Source organism: Bufo gargarizans, chromosome 2, assembly GCF_014858855.1.
Source record: "Bufo gargarizans isolate SCDJY-AF-19 chromosome 2, ASM1485885v1, whole genome shotgun sequence".
NCBI classification, from domain to species: Eukaryota; Metazoa; Chordata; class Amphibia; order Anura; family Bufonidae; genus Bufo; species Bufo gargarizans.
In genome coordinates, this window is record NC_058081.1 from 641,589,485 (window position 1) to 641,609,899 (window position 20,415).

Below are 20,415 nucleotides of genomic sequence, written 5' to 3' on the forward strand. Positions count from 1 at the left end.
ATACATCACTTTCTATAGTTTTCTACGTTTTAGGCGAGAGAATGGTCTTAAAGTAAGCCAGCTTCATAACTTTGGCGGATCCACTGCCAGCTATGGGGCTTTATTAAGACCGGTGTCTAAAACACCAGTCTTAATAAATGACCCCCTGTGTGCTGGGAGAGACCCCCGCCCCCCATAATTGTCATTGAAAGGAAAGTCTAGATACTGTAGCGTCATCAGTATTCACTGGACTGAGGATGGCTAAGCCCATGCCCCCTGACTGCAGTAATGCCAGTAAAGCCCCGATGCCCTGCCTATATAGTCATGTACATCCATATAAAATGTATTTTCTTGTTTTTGATTGTTATTTAGTTTACAGCTTAGAAAAACCTTGTGTTTCCAACTGAAAACTATTATCTTCTGCTGATGATCATGTCACTTTTGAGTATTTCGTAGATTGAATGCACAATAGTATAAAGTTCTGTATGGTCTTTGGGTGTATTAAAGTGTATGTAAAATCTCCATGAACATAAACAGCAACATTTGCTATATAAAAATGTCTAATATATATATATATATATATATATATATATATATCTCTGATTACTTTGCGCATCTGCTTCTCCCAGTATCCCGACAGCCTGTGACCCAGCCTCAGCAGTAAAACCCTCTCTTACCCAACCCAACCACTGGTTTTGCATTACTTTGAAATAAAAGTTTGCTCCAGCCAGGGGCGTAGCTAAAGGCTCACGGGCCCTGGTGCAGTAGTTCAGCTTGGGCCCACCTTTCCTCAGTGCTTTGTGGACCGGCGCAGTGAAGCACATAGCCTTCATGCTGTCTGAGGCAAAAATTGAAATGCCCCCCCATGACAAATTCTTGACCTAACCCCTTCCCTCCAGCCAGAGGTGTAACTTGACCAGCGTGCACTTTCTATAATACTGGAGTTTTATTATGCGGCACAAGGGTCTTTGGGCCCCCTCAGGCTCCTGGGCCCGGTAGCGACTGCTACCTCTGCACCTCCTATAGCTACTTTCCTGGCTCCAGCAATTAAGGACACCTCAGTTCAAAGGCTAAGCTAGTCCAGGCCCACACTGATCTCAGTTACAGTAAAGAAGTCACTTATGGAGGCACTTTAAATTCCATTCAAGCCTACATGTGTATCCAAAGCCTCAAGTCCACTTCTATAATATGAATGTATATTGTAAGAAAACATGGTTTACATGCATTATACAGCAGTGCATGGAATGTCCAAGAGGCAACATACTGTCATTTCTCACTCTGCCACTGTGCAAGGTATGTGTACATGGCTTTGTGTGTGCCTGAGACCTAACTCTTTAGTCACTATTCCTCTTAGGGTACAACCACATGGCCCGGTTGTGGGGTGTTCAGGAAGCGTCTGTGCTGTGGTCGAGTACCGTGTGGCCAATTAGCATGGCTGCAGTTGCCTCCTATTTAACTAATGAAGACTGCACTGTATTGCTGGCCTGCATTGTTAATGGCCGGATGGTATTGAAGGTGCCGCGCAGCCATTAACAAGTCAGGCCGACTATACGGTACAGTCTTAATTAGCTAAATAAGAGGCAGCTGAAGCCAAATTGGCCGCCAGGTACTCGACCACAGCACCCACAACCAAGCCATGTCGTCGCACCCTCAGGATAAGTAGGCATTATACAAAGCCTGTTTAGTGAATGCAATAGGCTATAAAATAAGTAGCTTACATTTTCATGAAAAGAGGATCGGCAGGCAGTTCTGCATGCAAACATACTTGTGGATATGGTAATGCAAAAGATCAGCGTAAAAAGCATTAAAAAAAATGCAGCAACACCATTATAAACAGGCTGAAAGAGATAAAAAGCAATAGATTTGGTTAAAAATTTACAGTACAACTTTTATGCAGACCTACGTGTCTATATGGTTACAGACTACAAACAAACCTTGTGTTGTCTGATCCTGAAGAGATGTGTGATGCCATTCCTTTTACCCTCTCTTTTCCTGAATGTATGTTAGCAAGAAGTAGAGGGCAAATGGAAGGCGGTATACTGCAGGAGAAGACGACAAGAGGATTGGGGGTCATTTATAAAATGCTGGTCTTTTATTGTATTTGCTCTGCCCGAGAATGTGTCTAATTTATGATGAGCATACCTCCTCATAAATTATGCCCATCCTCTGACAGCCTACTCCTAGATTGAAAATTACTTTTTTTACACCATTTTTTTTAAGAGGTGGGATGAATCCAATTTTTTTTAAATCCGAATCCGACTTACAATGTTAAAGGGGTTATCCTATCTTAGATAATGGGGGCATATCGCTAGGATATGCCCCCATTCTCTGATAGGTGCGGGTCCCACCTCTGGGACCCGCACCTATAAGAAGAACAGAGTCAGGGAGCGCTGTGGCTGGAGGACCCCGGGTTTCCCGGGGTCCATCCACCATCAGGCACAGCTCCCCGCCTCTCCCAATGAAGTGAATGGGAGTACACCGTGCATGCGCAGCCACCGCTCCCATTTATTTCTATGGGGCCGACGGAAATAGCCGAGCCAGCGCTATTATAGGTGCGGGTCCCAGAGGTTGGACCCGCACCTATCAGACAATGGGGGCATATCCTAGCGATATGCCCACATTGTCTAAGATGGGATAACCCCTTTAAGTTCCCTAGCAGAGTAAAGGGAGGAGGCAGGCCGGGAGGGTGGGCAGGCGGCGCGTCACTCACTACGTCACGCGCCTGTGCCACCTGCTTCATTCATAAAGTGGGCGGCGCAGGCGCATGACGTAGTGAGTGACTCCCCGCCCTCCCAGCCTACATCCTCCCTCCTCTCTGCTACAGAACTTAATGTTGTAAGTAATACAGATGGATTACACATGATTATTATATCTTAACAATGCCTACAGGTTAGATAAGATTATACAACAGCGAGCGGGGTCGGTGCATTAGAATACAGGGACTGCACTGGTCCCCGCTGGTATTTGTCGGATTCGAATTTTACTAAATTACGTCGTGATTCCAGTCCACGAATTCCACGAATCCAACTTCGTGGATTCCACGGATTCGTCGTCCCACCTCAAATTACAACTGTGTTACCTAAAAATATATAGATTAAAGGCTATGTACACTTTGAGGGGTATTTTTCATGATTGCATTTTAGTCAATTAGGGCTAAAAATATTTTTTTCAATTGGTCTTTATTAAAAAATATTGAGCTGTTCTGTTACAAAGGGTTAACTGTTTTTCTAGCTCTGTAAATGGTACTTTCACTTTGTGCTGATTTAAGCCACATCAGTAAAATAAGAATTTTTCTATAATGTGTTTATAAGGTCTGAGATCAGAGATAAGGAGTCCTTCAGCTCCCTGTCTGACAGAGCAGAGAGAACCAGCTACTAGATAAACTCAAAGTTATGCAGGAAAAACGGCTCTGCGTGATGCCAAATTGCAGTGGCCGGGTTTGGGGTGGCCCCAATGCTACACTGGGTCCCCTGGACACTGTTGAGGTGTCAAAACATGTTGCTGCTCTCCAGAACGCATGGTAAGGCATGGTGCATTAATAAAGACCAATTGAAAAAAAGATTTTTAGCTCAAAATGAGTACAATGCAATAAGAAAAAAAATGCCACCAAAGATGTACATAGCCTTTAAAGAGGATCTTTCAATTCATCAGTTTTACTTATAGGAGCTAAATACCTGTACTTGCGGGGTACCCCCACTGATGCTGCCATCCGTTTTTTTTTTTTAAACATCGCTCCTACCCCCCGCTGTGCCCCCCTGTAATTTTCCTGCTCAGTATGTCAATACTGAGCATCGGAACAGGGAAGAGGAGACGCCAGGGTTTCTCAATGGGTGTCTCCTTATCCCTATCTGTTCCACGATCCAATCACAGCGGAGAGCGTCACAGCCAGGGAGAAAAAAAAGCTCACCTTCTCCCTGCCTGTGATGCTCTCTGCTGTGATTGGATTGTGGCACAGCCAGGGAGAAGGAGACGCCCATTGAGAAACCCTGGTGTTTATTCCTCCCTGTTCCTATGCGCAGTATTAACATACTGAGCGCAAGAACTTCAGGCGGGCACAGCGGGGTGTAGGGGCGATGTTTAAAAAAACAAAAAACTGAGTGGCAGCATCAACAGGTATTTAGCTCCTATAAGTAAAACAGATAAAAGGTCCTCTTTAAGAATTTGGCATAGATTTCTATATGATGGAAGTCAATGGCACACATCTGCAGCATACTTAAAAAATAAAATAAAATACCATCAAAGAAGCCGTGGTGCAAAACTTACAGGTCCTGAGGTGTGGGTCGAGCCCAAACTTACAATTATGCCTTATACTGGTTGGTAACTTCCATATTGAGTGATACAGTATACTTATACTAAGTACATTTGTACATGTTTTATCCTTTTAGTATTTTGTGCAGTGGCCGGGTTTGGGGTGGGCCCAATGCTACACTGGGTCCCCTGGACACTGTCGAGGTGTCAAAACATGTTGCTGCTCTCCGGAAGGCATGGTAAGACATGGCGCACCCCAATGGGAAATAAGTAAGGGTCTGCAGCAAACCAGGGTGCTTCTTTATTGGAGGAATTCAGGTGCAAAACAATATAGGCAATGCACAGGACTGGCTTCTCCAGTCTCCTGCCTGGCAGAAGAAGGTTATGATTCGGAGGAAAGGCTTGAGCTAGCTGTCCCTCTCTCTCTTCAGAAGACTGGTACCCTGGACAAAAGGCCCACAGTCTGTCACTCAGTAGTCCGAGTGGCTCCTTTGTCACAGGGCTTGTGACCTATGGTCTGTGGCTTAGCATCCCCATCTCAGCATCTTCTTCTGGTCACTCATGAAATCGGACATGAGTCTCTCTCTCCAAACACTGGTCCCTGCAGAACACTAGGGGCTCTGACTGCTTTCCTTATATACCATTTCTAGGTAGACTGGAACCTTCTTTTTTTTTCTTTTCTTTTTTTAAATTTCAACACCTTTATTAATATACAAAAACAATACGCAAGGAAACTTCAAGCTTAATATAATTAATACCACTTTACCCTTAACCCCCTTTCCCGCCGCCCCCCTTCCTGTGATGCGTCCACCCCCACCCCCTCCCACACCTCCTATAAAGGGCAGAGAAAAAAGAGGAGAAGGAAAATAAATAAATACATAATTAAATCAACACTTCCAGTCCTCCCATATCTTAATCCATTTCTCTAGTACGTCTCTCTGCTTATAAAGAATCCGTTCGTAATTTTAAACCTTATTAACCAGGTTTATCCAATTGTTTACCTCTGGAGTATGGCATGCGAACCAGCTCCGACTAATCAGAACTCTGGCCAATAATAGTATTCTACCTAGCGGGATCTTTTGATATTTATGACTACCTAGTGATGAAAAATCATTCATTAGAAACAGTTGTGGCTCAAAAGGAATCCGTATTTTCAATTTATGGGGTAAGGAGATTATTAATACCATTCCAGAAGGCTCCAAGTTCTGGGCATGCCCAGATCATGTGCAGATAGTCCGCACCTACAGTATCACACCGAGGGCATTTGGAGGTATCTTTTATCTCTATCCACACTTATTTAACCAAATGGAGGCAACATATAATCTGTGATAAATATTGAACTGTATTAAAACATGATTAAAGTTATGAGATAGTAAGTAGAAGTTAGTAAAAATGCTTCCCCACCCTACCAATTGTATATTTGGACAATCCATCTCTCAGGCCCTTTGTCCCAGCGATTGTGTCTCTCCAAAACGTGACTTAAGTAATAATTTATATATGTTTGAAATCTTCATTCTTTGTGATATATTCCCTACCCACCCATTTAACAGAGAAGTATTATCTATTTCTAACAGTGATTTATCATTCAAACTAAAAAGTGCTGACCAAAGCTGAAAATACCTAAGCCATGAAAGATTCACTATTTTATGTGATAGTTTCACGACTTAATCTCTCTATTCTTAACAACCTGTGTGACATAAAGAATCCCATTTTTTTGCCAAAATTGATCTGTTGCTATACCCTCTAGGGTCTGTAAGTGAATAGTATGCCAAAGAGACGTGAATGTAAGTGATCCCTTTTAGTGATGTCCCGAACTATTCGCCGGCGAATAGTTCCCGACGAACATAGCTTGTTCGCGTTCGCCGCTGCGGGCGAACATACGCGATGTTCGGTCCGCCCCCTATACATCATCATTGAGTAAACTTTGACCCTGTACCTCACAGTCAGCAGACACATTCCAGCCAATCAGCAGCAGACCCTCCCTCCCAGACCCTCCCACCTCCTGGACAGCATCTATTTTAGATTCATTCGGAAGCTGCATTCACAGTGAGAGGAAGGACAGTGCTGCTGCTGATTCAATAGGGAAAGCGTTAGCTAGGGCATTGTTCTGTGTCCACAGACTCATCTGCTGTAAGGACAGCATCCAGACAGCACCCCAAAAAGCCCTTTTCAGGGCTGGTACATCAGTGTGCTTTTTTTATATTTTTATATATATATATATATATATATATATATTGCAGTTGCCTAGCTGCCCGTGTGTGAGAGGCTGCAGGCTCAGACATAGACACCACTGTGTGCACAGTGCACACCATTCATACAGGGTGTGACAGAAAATACCTCGCAGATAAAAAAAAATTCTATTTAATATTTTTCTGTGACATAATCACATTTGCAAGCCTGTGTGTGTCAGGCGCTCACACATACTGTATACTGCTAGTGGCTAGGCCTGCACTCATACCGTTACAGGGTGTCATTCACTCAAATACCTTGCAGGAAAAAAAAATTATATTTATCATTTTTCTGTGATCTAATCACATTTGCAAGCCTGTGTGCATCAGGCCCACACATACTGTCTTGTGCCCACTGGCTAGTGGCTAGGCCTGCACTCAAACCGTTACAGAGTGTCATTCACTCAAATACCTTGCAGAAAAAAAAAATTCTATTTAAAATTTTCTGTGATCTAATCACATTTGCAAGCCTGTGTGTGTCAGGCCAACACAGACTGTACTGTGCCCACTGCCCACCACTTATATAGGGTGGTACAGTACCTTGCACGCATAGTAACACTTATCTAATAAAAAATGACAGGCAGAGGCAGGCCACGCCGCAGGGGCCATCGTGTTCATGGTACTGTGATTTCCACTGGCCCTGGAATAATGCCCAGTGTTAAGAGGCAACGTACCCTGAACCCAAAAAATTCTGAGAAAATAGTTGACTGGCTTACACAGGACACCCAATCTTCAACAGCTTCCGCTAAGAACCTTGACGCACCCTCCTCCTCCAGCTCAGCTTTGGTCACCTGCTCTCAAGTTACCACTCTCCTGCCCGCCGCCACCACCACCACTACCACCACAGCCACCACAGCCGCTTCACTTGATCCCTCAGAGGAGTTATTTACACATCAGTTGGATGAAATTAGTGATGCGCAACCATTATTGCCAGGGGATGTAGATAACAGGGATATGTCTCAGTCAGGCAGCATTACACACATGGACGTACAGTGTGATGATGATGTTGTACCTGCTGCTGCTTCCATTGCTGAGGTGTCAGATACAAGTGAAGTGGTTGATGATGACGATGTGTCTGTGGATGCCACGTGGGTGCTTGCTCGAAGAGAAGAAGAAGAGGGGGAAAGTTCAGAAGGGGAGACAGAGAGAAGGAGGAGACGAGTTGGAAGCAGGGGGAGGTTGTCGCAAGGAGCTAGTGGCACAGTCAGATAGCATGTATCGGCACACGGGGTCAGCCAGACAGCACGCCAATCAACGCATGCTGTTGCCACCACCAGAATGCCGTAATTGCAAAGCTCAGCAGGGTGGCTTTTTTTTGTGTGTCTGCCTCTGACAACAACGATGCCATTTGCAACCTGTGCCAAAAGAAACTGAGTCGTGGGAAATCCAACACCCACCTAGGTACAACTGCTTTGCAAAGGCACATGATCGCACATCACAAACGCCTATGGGATCAAGACATGATGAACGAGTAGAAGCAGCACACAAGCTCAAAGCCACCATCCTCCTTCTGGTCCAGCATTTTCAGCCACGTCAACCACTGCTGTCCTCCTTGCCCCCTCTCAACCACCCGCCACTCCGCCTCTCACCTTGAGCAGTTCCATCTCATCTGCCCACAGTCAGGTGTCTGTAAAGGAAATGTTTGAGCGTAAGAAGCCAATGTCACAGAGTCACCCCCCTTGCCCGGCGTCTGACAGCTAGCTTGACGGAACTCTTAGCCCGCCAGCTTTTACCATACCAGCTGGTGGAGTCTGAGGCCTTCAAAAAATTTGTCGCTATTAGGACACCACATTGGAAGGTACCCGGACAAATTTATTTTGCTAATAAGGCAATCCCAAACCTCTACTCTGTGATTGAAAAGGAAGTCATGGCATCTCTGGCATACAGTGTTGGGGCAAGGGTCCATCTGACCACTGATACCTGGTCTGCAAAGCACGGTCAGGGCAGGTATATCACCTACACTGCACATTGGGTCAACCTGCTGATGGCTGCCAAGCATGGAATGCGTGGCTCTGCAGAGTAGTTGGTGACAACACCACGACTTGCAGGCAGGCCTACTGCCACCTCCTCTACTCCTCCTACTCCATCCTCTTCCATAACCTCCTCGGCTGAGTCCTCTTCTGCTGCGGCGTCTGGCTGCACATCAACTGAATCCCCTCAGCTCCCCAGGGGCTATTCCACATCCCGGATACGACAGTGTCACGCTGTCTTGGGGTTGACTTGCCTGAAAGCAGAGAGCCACACCGGACCAGCACTCCTGTCCGCCCTGAACGCACAAGTGGATCAGTGGCTGACCCCGCACCAACTGGAGATCGGGAAAGTAGTGTGTGACAATGGAAGCAATTTGTTGGCGGCATTGAATTTGGGCAAGTTGTCACATGTGCCGTGCATGGCACATGTGTTGAATCTCATCGTACAACGCTTTGTGTCTAAGTACCCAGGCTTACAGGACATCCTCAAGCAGGCCAGGAAGGTGTGTGGCCATTTCAGGCGTTCCTACACGGCCATGGCGCACTTTTCAGACATTCAGCGCCGAAACAACATGCCAGTGAGGCGCTTGATTTGCGACAGCCGTTGGAATTCAACACTCCACTTTTTCTTGTTGGACCGCCTGCTCCAACAAGAAAAAGCCGTCAACGAGTATTTGTATGACCGGGGTGCTAGGACAGCCTCTGCAGAGCTGGGAATTTTTTTGCCACGTTACTGGACGCTCATGCGCAATGCCTGTAGGCTCATGCGTCCTTTTGAGGAGGTGACAAACCTAGTCAGTCGCACCGAAGGCACCATCAGCGACCTCATCCCATTTGTTTTCTTCCTGGAGCGTGCCCTGCGAACAGTGCTGGATCAGGCTGTAGATGAGCGTGAAGAGGAAGAGTTGTGGTCACCATCACCACCAGAAACAGCCTTGTCATCATTGCTTGCCGGACCTGCGGCAACGCTGCAAGAGGAGTATGAGGAAGAGGAGTCAGATGAGGAATGTGGCTTTGAGGAGGAGGAAGACCAACCACAGCAGGCATCCCAGGGTGCTCGTTGTTATCACCTATCTGGGACCCATCGTCTTGTACGTGGCTGGGGGGGAAGAACAGACCGTCAATGACATCAGTGAGGAGGAGGAACGGGAAATGAGTAGCTCGGCATCCAACCTTGTGCAAATGGGGTCTTTCATGCTGTCATGTCTGTTGAGGGACCCTCATACAAAAAGGATGAAGGATAACGACCTGTACTGGGTGGCCACGCTACTAGACCCCTGGTATAAGCAGAAAGTGGCGGAAATGTTACCAAATTACCGGAAGTCAGAAAGGATGCAGCAGTTCAAAACCAAACTAAAACATATGCTTTACACAGCTTATAATGGGGATGTCACAGCACAAATGGAATCTAACTGGGGAAGAGGTGAAAGTAATCCTCCTCCTACCACGACCACGGCGGCAAGGACAGGACGCTTTACAGATGTGTTGTTGATGGAGGACATGCAGAGCTTTTTCAGTCCTACACATCGCCACAGCCCTTCGGGATCCAGCCTTAGAGAACGACTCGACCGACAGGTGGCAGACTACCTCGCCTTAACTGCAGATATCGACACTCTGAGGAGCGATGAACCCCTTGACTACTGGCTTGACCTGTGGCCTGATCTATCCCAGTTTGCGATAGAACTTCTGGCCTGCCCCGCTTCAAGTGTCCTGTCAGAAAGGACGTTCAGTGCAGCAGGAGGCATTGTCACTGACAAAAGAAGTCCCCTCGGTCAAAAAAGTGTTGATTACCTCACCTTCATTAAGATGAATGAGGCATGGATCCCGAAGGGACTGACAGTAGGGGATACGTTTAACTAACAAAAGGCCTGATGACATGCCTTGGCCTCAAAATGGTCCCCACGCTGCTGTATTTAATGTCTGCATACCGGATGACTTTCGTGAATTCTCCGCCACCAACTAGGGTTCAAGCCGCAATGTTTTAGTCACCTTTCTGCCTTGAAAACATCAATTTTTCCGGCCGCTGCGACAATAACATTGTTTTTCAGGCATGTGTACATGCCTAATTTTTCTGGCCTCTGGTGCTGCACTATGGCTGCAAAAACAAAATAAAAAAAAAGGCACATACAAGTGTCAATTCCCCTTTCGTGATCATTACCTTGTTGTGGTGAAGGGGCTTGCGTATCACAATGAAGCGATCATCACCTCTATGAGTGTGTTGGCAATGTTGCCACACCTTAGATGATAAGGCCGTTGCTTCATTATGATCAGACCAAAAGCGATCGGGACGGCTGGATGTTTTTTCATAGAAAAAACGTAAATTTATTTATTTATTTTTTTAAGTTGTATGGGTGGGTTTTTAATACATAAAATAAAAAATCAGAATAAAGTCTCTTAATGGTTTATTAGAAATAATGCAGACAATTTAAAAAATCCCCATCAATTCCAATACAAATCAAGTACAACATCAGAACTAAATAATTCAAGGATGTCGTAATGGTTCGTTAATTCGACAATGGTTCATCAATTCAACACACGTCCCCGGATAGGGGACGTAACAGGGATTAAACTCATAGGAATAGTACTAGTTAAGACACCACTCATATAGGGTGTCACAGCACATTGCTCCGTGCACGCGCAGTGCCCCAACTTGGGAGTAAGAGGACCGACCAACCTGCTTTTTCCATCTCCTGGTTCCTAAAATTAATTCAGTTTGGTGTATCAGAGTTTGGTCTGTCACTGTGAAGGCAGTCGAAGGTACCCGGCCTGAATTTCTTTCACAAAAGGCAATCCCACCCTGATATGGGACGTAACAGGGATTAAACTGATGAGAATAGTACTACAGAAAATAGCACTCATATCGGGTGTGACAGTAGATTGCACGGCGCAGACGCATTGACCGTGGCGTGGATTCAAACAAAGGGGAGGGAGCCAGCAATTTTTTTAACCATCTCCCCGTTCGAAAAAACAAATTAATAAATGGACCCCAGATTGGGGATGTCACGTAACAGGGATTAAACTGATGAGAATTGTACCACAGAAAATAGCACTCATATCGGGTGTGACAGTAAATTGCATGGTGCAGACGCAGTGACCGTGGCATGGATTCAAACAAAGGGGAGGGAGCCAGCAATTTTTTAACCATCTCCCTGTTCGAAAAATCTATTCAAGAAATGGACCCCAGATTGTGGACGTAACAGGGATTAAACTGATGAGAAGAGAGAACTACAGGAAATACCACTCATAGCGGGTGTGACAGTAAATTGCGCGGCGCAGACGCAGTGACCGTGGATTCAAACAAAGGGGAGGGAGCCAGCGTTTTTTTAACCATCTCCCCATTCGAAAAATCAATTCAATTCACCTTTCGGGGACCCTTGGTGTTGTACGTGGCTGGGTGGAGGAAGAAACCTTCAATGACATCAACGGGACATGGCTAGCTTGGTATCCAACCTTGTGCAAATGGGAAGTTTGCGGTTGGGCAAATGTTTAATTGCCCCTTCAAGCTCCTGAATTGAGAGATCAGCCTCAAGTACCCTCCTTTGGGCCGAAGTAATAGTGGGAAAAATAATACCATCAAGATAGACATCCATCATTTCATTCGTAATCCTACAATCGGCTCGATAAAGATCTGAGAAGTAGTCCAAGAAAACTTTCTCTATAGAGTTTTGTCCAGTCACTATCCTCCCATTAGCCAGTAGGATATTATCTATATTTTTCTTGGGTTCCTGATTTGAGATAACTCTAGATAAAAGTTTCCCCGGTTGCCCCGATTCGGTGAAATATTTTGACCCTTAAAGAATAAACTCAGTTGGGCCTTCTCCAGCAAAAAGTTAGAGTATGATTGTGTGGTCTTCTGCATAGTTTCCCTGTTTTCCTCTGTCCTATTTATATAAAAGGATAGTGTAGCTGAGGAAGCTTGTTCTTTTAAATTTTCCTCCTTTTCTCCATACTCCTTTCTCAGGTTGGCGATATTACTAACCATTATTCCCCACATATAAGCCTTGAAGGTGTCCCATACTACTTGTGTTTTTGCTGAAGTATAATTAGCCTCCCAGAATTGATTAATTTCCTTTTGTATTATTTAATGATTCTTTATTACTGATAACCAATAGAGGTTAAGTCTAAATGAAGACCTCCCCATTTGTTTATCATAGATCAGGCAAAGTTCGAGGAGCAGGGGGAGATTGTCCGAGAGTGACCTGGTCTCATACTTCACTAGATTAACATATCGCACAATTTTTTTATTAATCAGAGCATGATCTATTCTGGACATAGATCTTCCTAATTTACTGATGCATGAAAAAACCCTTCTCCCCTGTCCCAAACTTCCCCAAACATCCTCGAACCCGGCCTCCAAACAAAAGCGTGCCAAGGGGGACCCCTGAACAGAGGCGTCTCCCTTGACACCCATAGAGACCCTGTCGACTGCGGGATTGATAACACAGTTAAAGTCTCCCATGATCAATGTAAGACATTCTGGCCATTTATCCATACATTTTAGCAGAAAATTAAGTACTGAAAAAGCAAATGGTTGGAGGTGGAATATAGACAAAGGCCAAAATACACATCTTCCCCGCCAGCTTACAATATAGGAAGACGAATCTCCCCTGGTGGTCAACAGAGGATCCCTCGCACGTAAAATCAATCGTTCTATGAATAAAGACAGTTATTTCCCTTACAATGACTAGAAAAGGTAGAATGGTATGTGTGCGCAGCCCATCCTCTGGAGGTCTCCCCAGTAAAATGTGTTTCTATCAAACATACAATGGCTGGGAGGTGTAAGCGCATCAGGTCAAAAAACGCTTGTCTCTTTCTTCTATCCCCCAGGCCCCTGACATTCCAAGTAAGAATTCTAATTGACATTATAAAGAATAATAAAAAAAAACACATCTCTTCCCCATACTAGACACATCACAGCCCACCATCCAACCCCCAATCCAAATAATCCACCGCATAAAGCAGCAGATCTCTAGCCTATGACCATCCCCTTCCCCCACCCCTCCACTCGATGGCCTGCCCGTTAATTAAACAGAGAAGGGGAAAGGTAAAAAAAATCATCTGTCAATTATTGATCTGTTGTTCCCAACAGAGCTTTAAGCAGTTAGATCACATATTGTTTCGCTCAAGCCACTCCGCAGCTTTATCCGGCATATAAAAAAATAAAGTTGTATCGTTAAAAATAATCCGGAGTTTGGCTGGGAAGACAAGTGAATACCTAATATCCCTTTCTCTTAATGTCTTTTTAACGGTAATAAACAAGCGTATCTTTTCTTGGACATCTTTTGAAAAATCTGGGAAAAAGGCCAGTCTATTTCCATTGTGGAGAACAGGGGGACATTCCCTCGCCCCCGCCTTAGTACTGTATCTCTGTCTCTTGAAATCAGCATTTTTGCAAGGAGTGTCTGTGGTTGTCTCCTAGGAATTAATTTACCGCCTGGGACGCGATGGGCTCTTTCTACTAGAAACTAGGGCGAAAAATGTTCCCTCCCCAAATTTTCAAGAATCATCGTCTGTATGAATTGAGTTAGGGTTCTTATCTTCCGCGCCCTCTGGGATCCCCAGGATTCTTACATTGTACCTTCTTGATCTATCTTCCAGATCCACCACATTTTTAAAGGAGATTAAAATCTGTCTTCAACGTGGACATCTCAGTATTGATTTATTTGTATTCATTCTGACTATGGAATCAAGGTCACGCGAGTGACCTGTGTAGTTCGGAGGAAGAGGCGGTGGTCGCACAGAGCCACCAGCACAGCAGAAGAGGAAGCAGGGTGCAAAAGCGGAGCGGCCGTCCCCTAGACAGTACGCCTGCTACCCACCGCAGCAAGGGACCGAGCACACCAAACCAGCTGACAGGAGTTCCCTGGGTTTAAAAAAACACCTTTTTTAGGCAATATACTAAATTTTACAGCCCTTGCTGCATCTGTATGTGCGAAATTCAAGCGTTATATACTGCTATCATATTCTGTTATTAAAAAAACACCCTTTTTGAGCAAAATAATAAATTTTACAGCCCTTGCAGCATCTGTCATTGTGAGATACATGCTTTAGATACTGCTGTGCTATTCTGGTATAAAAAAAAACACCCATTTGGGGCAAAATACTTAATTTGCGGCCTTGTCTGCATCTGTCAGTGTGAAATTCAAGCGTTATATACTGCTGTCATATTCTGTTATTAAAAAAAACACCCTTTTTGGGCAAAGTACTTAATATTGCAGCCTTTGCTGCATCTGTAATTGTTAAAAACAAGCTTGAAATACTTCAATAATTTTCTGGGTTTTAAAAAACACAATTTTTGGGCAAAATACTCAATTTTACAGCCCTTGCTGCATCTGTACATGTGAAATTCAAACGTTATATACTGCTGTCATATTCTGTTATTTAAAAAAACACCCATTCTTGGCAAAAAACGAAATTTGCGGCTTTGTCTGCATCTGTCAGTGTGAGATACAATCTTGAAATACAGCAATAATATTCTGGGTTTAAAAAAACACTCATTTTGGGCAAAGTACTTAATATTGCAGCCCTTGCTGCATTTGTCATTGTGAGATACACGTGTTAGATACTGGTGTTCTATTCTTTTATAAAAAAAAAAAATCTTAATTTGCCACCTTTGCTGCATCTGTCAGTGTGAGATACATGCGTTAGATACTTCTGTTCTATTCTGTTATTAAAAAAACACCCATTTTGGGCAAGATCCTAAATTTGAGAAATATGAGGAGAGCGTCAAATAAGGTATGTAGCAAGGTCGTGGTGCTGCTGGTGGAGCTCCTGTTGCAGGGAGAGGACGTGGTCGATCTGTGCCAGCTACACGCACTAGTGAAACACCTTCCTGCGAGTAGGCGACAGAACCTTCAGAGGTTTTTGGTCGGGTCTAATGCGGCTCTACGAATGGTGAGGCCAGAACAAGTACAGGTGATAGTAGATTGGGTTGCTGACAGTGCCTCCAGTTCCTTTACATTGTCTCCCACCCAGTCTCCTGCTGAAAGATCAGAGTTGGCACCTACAGCCGATGTCCATCAGTCTTTCACCTCACCCCCTTGCAAATCAGCCAAGCAGTCTGAGCCCCAAGTCATGCAGCAGTCTCTTCTGCTTTTTGATGACTCTGCTAGCAGGGTTTTCCAGGGCCATCCACCTAGCCCTGCCCCAGAAGTGGAAGAGATAAATACCAATGTAAGAGATGGGCTTTATATCTCTATATAATGTGGTGTGAACATTCTGTAGTACACATTTTTGTCCACTAGATGGCTGCAAACCATATGTATGAGAAGGTCAATAAGGGAGGGGGGAAATGGGGATTACATTACATTTTTCAAATATACCTATGAACTCAGTTGAAGTTGCTGAAACCACTCCTATCAGGTTAAGGAGCCAATAGTCTCTACTTAAGGAACACCCCTTTTATGATGTTATGTCTGCTATTTAAGTCAATGTAATGTGAATAAAGCTCTCTCTTCTACCATGGCTCAAAGGGGATGAGAAGATGCTTTCATGAGACCACCTAGTGTGTCTGGTCTCATAGTAACATAGTAACATAGTACATAAGGCCGAAAAAATACATTTGTCCATCCAGTTAGGCCTGTTATCCTGCAAGTTGATCCAGAGGAAGGCAAAAAAAAAAAAAAACCTGTGAGGTAGAAGCCAATTTTCCCCACTTTAGGGGAATAAAAAATTCCTTCCCGACTCCAATCAGGCAATCAGACTAACTACCCTCTCTAGAAGCTATAGCCGGTAATATTATTACGCTCCAGAAATACATCCAGGCCCCTCTTGAATTCCTTTATTGTACTCACCATCACCACCTCCTCAGGAAGAGAGCTCCATAGTCTCACTGCTCTTACCGTAAAGAATCCTCTTCTATGTTTGTGTACAAACCTTCTTTCCTCAAGACGCAGAGGTTGTCCCCTCGTCACAGTCCTGGGGATAAATAGATGACGGGATAGATTTCTGCACTGACCCCTGATATATTTATACATATTAGTTAAATCTCCCCTCAGTCGTCTTTTTTCTAAAGTGAATAACCCTAATTTTGATAATCTTTCAGGGTACTGTAGTTGCCCCATTCCAGGTATTACTTTAGTTGCCCTGCTCTGGACCCTCTCCAGCTCTGCTATGTCTGCCTTGTTTACCGGAGCTCAGAACTGTACACAGTACTCCATGTGTGGTCTGACTAGCGATTTGTGGTAGGACTATGTTGTTATCACGGGCATCTATGCCCCTTTTGATGCAACCCATTATCTTATTGGCCTTGGCAGCAGCTGCCTGACACTGTTTTTTGTAGCTTAGTTTGCTGTTTATTAAAATTCCTAGATCCTTTTCCATATCAGTGTTACTGAGTGTTTTACCATTTAGTATGTACGGGTGACTTGCATTTTACCATGTGCATAACTTTACATTTGTCAGTGTTAAACCTCATTTGCCACTTATCTGCCCAAGCCTCTGATCTATCCAGATCCCTCTGTAGCAGTATACTGTCCTCTTTAGTGTTAATTACTTTACACAGTTTAGTGTCATCTGTGAAAATTGATATTTTACTGTGCAAGCCTTCTACAAGATCATTAATAAATATATTGAAGAGAATAGGGCCCAATACTGACCCCTGAGGTACCCCACTAGTGACAGTGACCCAATCTGAGTGTGTACCGTTAATAACCACCCTCTGTTTTCTATCATTGAGCCAGTTACTTACCCACATACAGACATTTTCTCCCAGTCCGAGCATTCTCATTTTATATACTAACCTTTTATGTAGTACAGTGTCAAATGCTTTGGAGAAGTCCAGATATACGACATCCATTGTTTTGCCGCTGTCAAGTCTAGAACTTACCTCCTCATAGAAACTGATTAAATTAGTTTGGCATGACCGATCCCTCACAAAGCCATGTTGATATGGTGTTATTTGCTTATTTCCGTTGAGATGCTCTAAGATAGCATCTCTCAGAAAACTTTCAAACAGTTTACCCACAACAGATGTTAAACTTACTGGCCTATAGTTTTCAGGCTCTGTTTTTGGACCTTTTTTGAATATTGGCACCACATTTGCCATGCGCCAATCATGTGGGACATTCCCTGTCAGTATAGAGTCCGCAAATATCAGAAATAAGGGTCTGGCTATGGCAGTATGTAATTCCCTTAGGAATACGGGGGTGTATGCCATCCGGTCCTGGCGATTTGTCTATTTTAATCTTTTTAAGTAGCTGATGTACTTCTTCCTGGGTCAGACAGGATACTTTGGCCTCATGCACACGACCGTTGTGTGCACCCGTGGCCGTTGTGCCGTTTTCAGTTTTTTTCTGCGGCTCCATTGACTTTCAATGGGGCCGTTGAAAACTCGGCTTGTGCACCGTTTTTACACCGCGCCCGTGACCCGTGTTTCTAGGCCGTGAAAAAAATATGACCTGTCCTATTTTTTTCACGGCCAAAGGTTCACGGGCCCATTCAAGTCAATGGGTCCGTGAAAATCACGGATGCACCCAAGATTGTCATCCGTGTCCGTGATCCGTGTCCGTGATCCGTGTCCGTTTTTTCCTATCATTTCAATGGCAAACTTGACTTAGAATTTTATTTCATTTTTCATGTCCGTGGATCCTCCAAAAATCACGGCAGACCCACGGAAGAAAAAACGGGCACGGATCATGGTACAACAGAACCATGTTTTGCGGGACGTTAAAAAATACGGTCGTGTGCATGAGGCCTTTTAGTGGGGAATTTATTTTCACATTCTGCATGTCATCCTCAGTGAATACATTGGAGAAAAAAAATATTTAACAGCTTTGCTTTCTCCTCGTCGCTCTCTGCGACTCCCCCCTCATTACTCTTTAAAGGGCCGACACCTTCAGAATTATACTTTTTAACATTTATATAATTGAAGAACATTTTAGGGTTAGTTTTACTCTCTTTGGCAATTAATCTCTCGGTCTCTAGTTTGGCCGCTTTTATTCGTTTTTTACATGTTCTATTTTTTTCCTTATAGTTTTTCAGTGCTTCCGTGCTACCCTTCTGTTTTAGTGATTTATATGCTTTCTTTTTGTCAATTATTGCTTTCTTTACAGTTCTATTTATCCACATTGGTTTCTTTTTGTTCCTTAACATTTTATTCCCATATGGTATGTACCTCTTACAATGAGATTTTAGGATGCTTTTAAAGATATCCCATTTTGTGGCTGTATTTTTATTTTCAAGGACTTTGTCCCAGTTAGTTAGGCCTATGGCCTCTCTTAGTTGGCTAAATTTAGCTTTCTTGAAGTTTGGCATTTTTGTTCCTCCCTGTAGAAACGCTCTTTTGAATAATAATTGGAAGGTTATTACTTTATGGTCACTATATCCCGGGTGTCCCCCAACCTGAACGTCTGTTGTTCTGTTAGGCCTATTGGTTAATACTAAGTCCAGTATGGCCATCCCTCTAGTCTGGTCCTGAACCAGTTGGGAGAGTCAATTGTCTTTGGTTATTGCTAAGAACCTGTTTCCTTTATGAGATATACAAGTTTCAGTTTCCCAGTCTATATCTAGGTAGTTAAAGTCCCCCATAATAACCACCTCATTATGATTTGCCGCCTCGTCTATCTCGTTTAGTAGTAGATTTTCTGTGGACTCTGGTATATTAGGTGGTTTATAGTAAACTCCTAATAGTAATTCTCATTATGAAAGCAGTATGATACATACATACTTATACTTCTAATTGATTTGGCACCACACAAACAAGATGAGAAGCGCATCAATTGCGCTGACACCCAACCACTTTTGTTTCAAGATGAGTACATGGGGGACAAACGCAGCATGTCTCGGATGATGACGAAACACAGGTGCCAACTGCTGTAGCTTTTGAAATGGCGCAGACCGACAAGGAGGGCAGGGGTGAAGGCTGGGTGGAAGATGATGTAGAGGATGATGAGGTCCTCGAACCCAGATGGAATCAAGGTCATGCGAGTGAACCTGTGTAGTTCGGAGGAAGAGGCGGTGCTCGCACAGAGCCACCAGCACAGAAGAAGAGGGAGCAGGGTGCAAAAGCGGAGCGACCGTCCCCTAGACTGTACGCCTGCTACTGCCCACCGCAGCAAGGGACCGAGCACACCAAAGCCAGCTCCAAGGAGTTCCCTGGCGTGGCAGTTCTTCAGACAATGTGCTGATGAAAAGACACGAGTGGTTTGCATGCTGTGCAATCAGAGCCTGAAGCGAGGCTTAACCTGAGCACAACTGCTTGACCAGGCATCTAAGTGCAAAGCACAAGCTGCAGTGGAGTAGACACCTTAAAAACCAAGAAAGGTCTCTGGCTCCTCCTGCTTCCTCTTCTGCTGCAGTTTCAGCCTCTTCATCCACCTGTGGAGTGACAGTGGCACCTGCCACCCCACAAACACCACCACCTGGGTCACAAGCATCTCCACAATGTCCCACGGAAGCGTTTAGCTCTCCATCTCCCAAACACTGGAGCGGAAGAGGAAGTACCCCCCTACCCACCCGCGATCCTTGGCCCTGAATGCCAGCATTTCAAAATGACTGTCCTTTGAATTGCTGTCATTCTGTCTGGTGGAGACGGAGAGTTTTAAAAGCCTTATGGCGGTGGCTGTCCCACAGTACATCGTGCCCAGCTGCCAGTACTTTTCCAGGCGTGCCATCCCTTCCCTGCACAGCCAAGTGGGGGACAAAATCAGGTGTATACTGCGCAACGCCATCTGTGGCAAGGTCCACCTAACTACGAATACGTGGACCAGTAAGCATGTTCAGGGACATTATATCTCCATAACAGCACACTGGGTAAATGCAGTGGCGGCTGGGCCTGAGCCGGATAGCAGTTTGGCGCATGTCCTTCCACCACCGAGGATTGCAGGGCACTTCAGTTTGCCTTCTGTTGCTTCCTCCTCCTTCTCCACTTCCTCATCCTCTTCCAGCTCCTCATCCAGTCAGCGTAACACCTTCACCACCAACTTCAGCACAGCCAAGCAGTTTTAAAACGTATCTGTTTGGGGGACAAACCCCACACCGCGCAGGTGCTG

The 20,415-nt window shown here is 44.6% G+C and overlaps 1 protein-coding gene across 1 annotated transcript in view; it reads right to left on the minus strand.

Moving 5' to 3' along the window:
* LOC122926871 (membrane-spanning 4-domains subfamily A member 4A-like) overlaps positions 1–20,415 on the minus strand; it is a 42,743-nt gene that overhangs the window by 7,220 nt on the left and 15,108 nt on the right. The window contains exon 4 of the mRNA XM_044278379.1: positions 1,698–1,817. Coding sequence (XP_044134314.1) covers positions 1,698–1,817 — 120 coding nt within the window. The remainder of the gene's footprint in view (positions 1–1,697; positions 1,818–20,415) is intronic.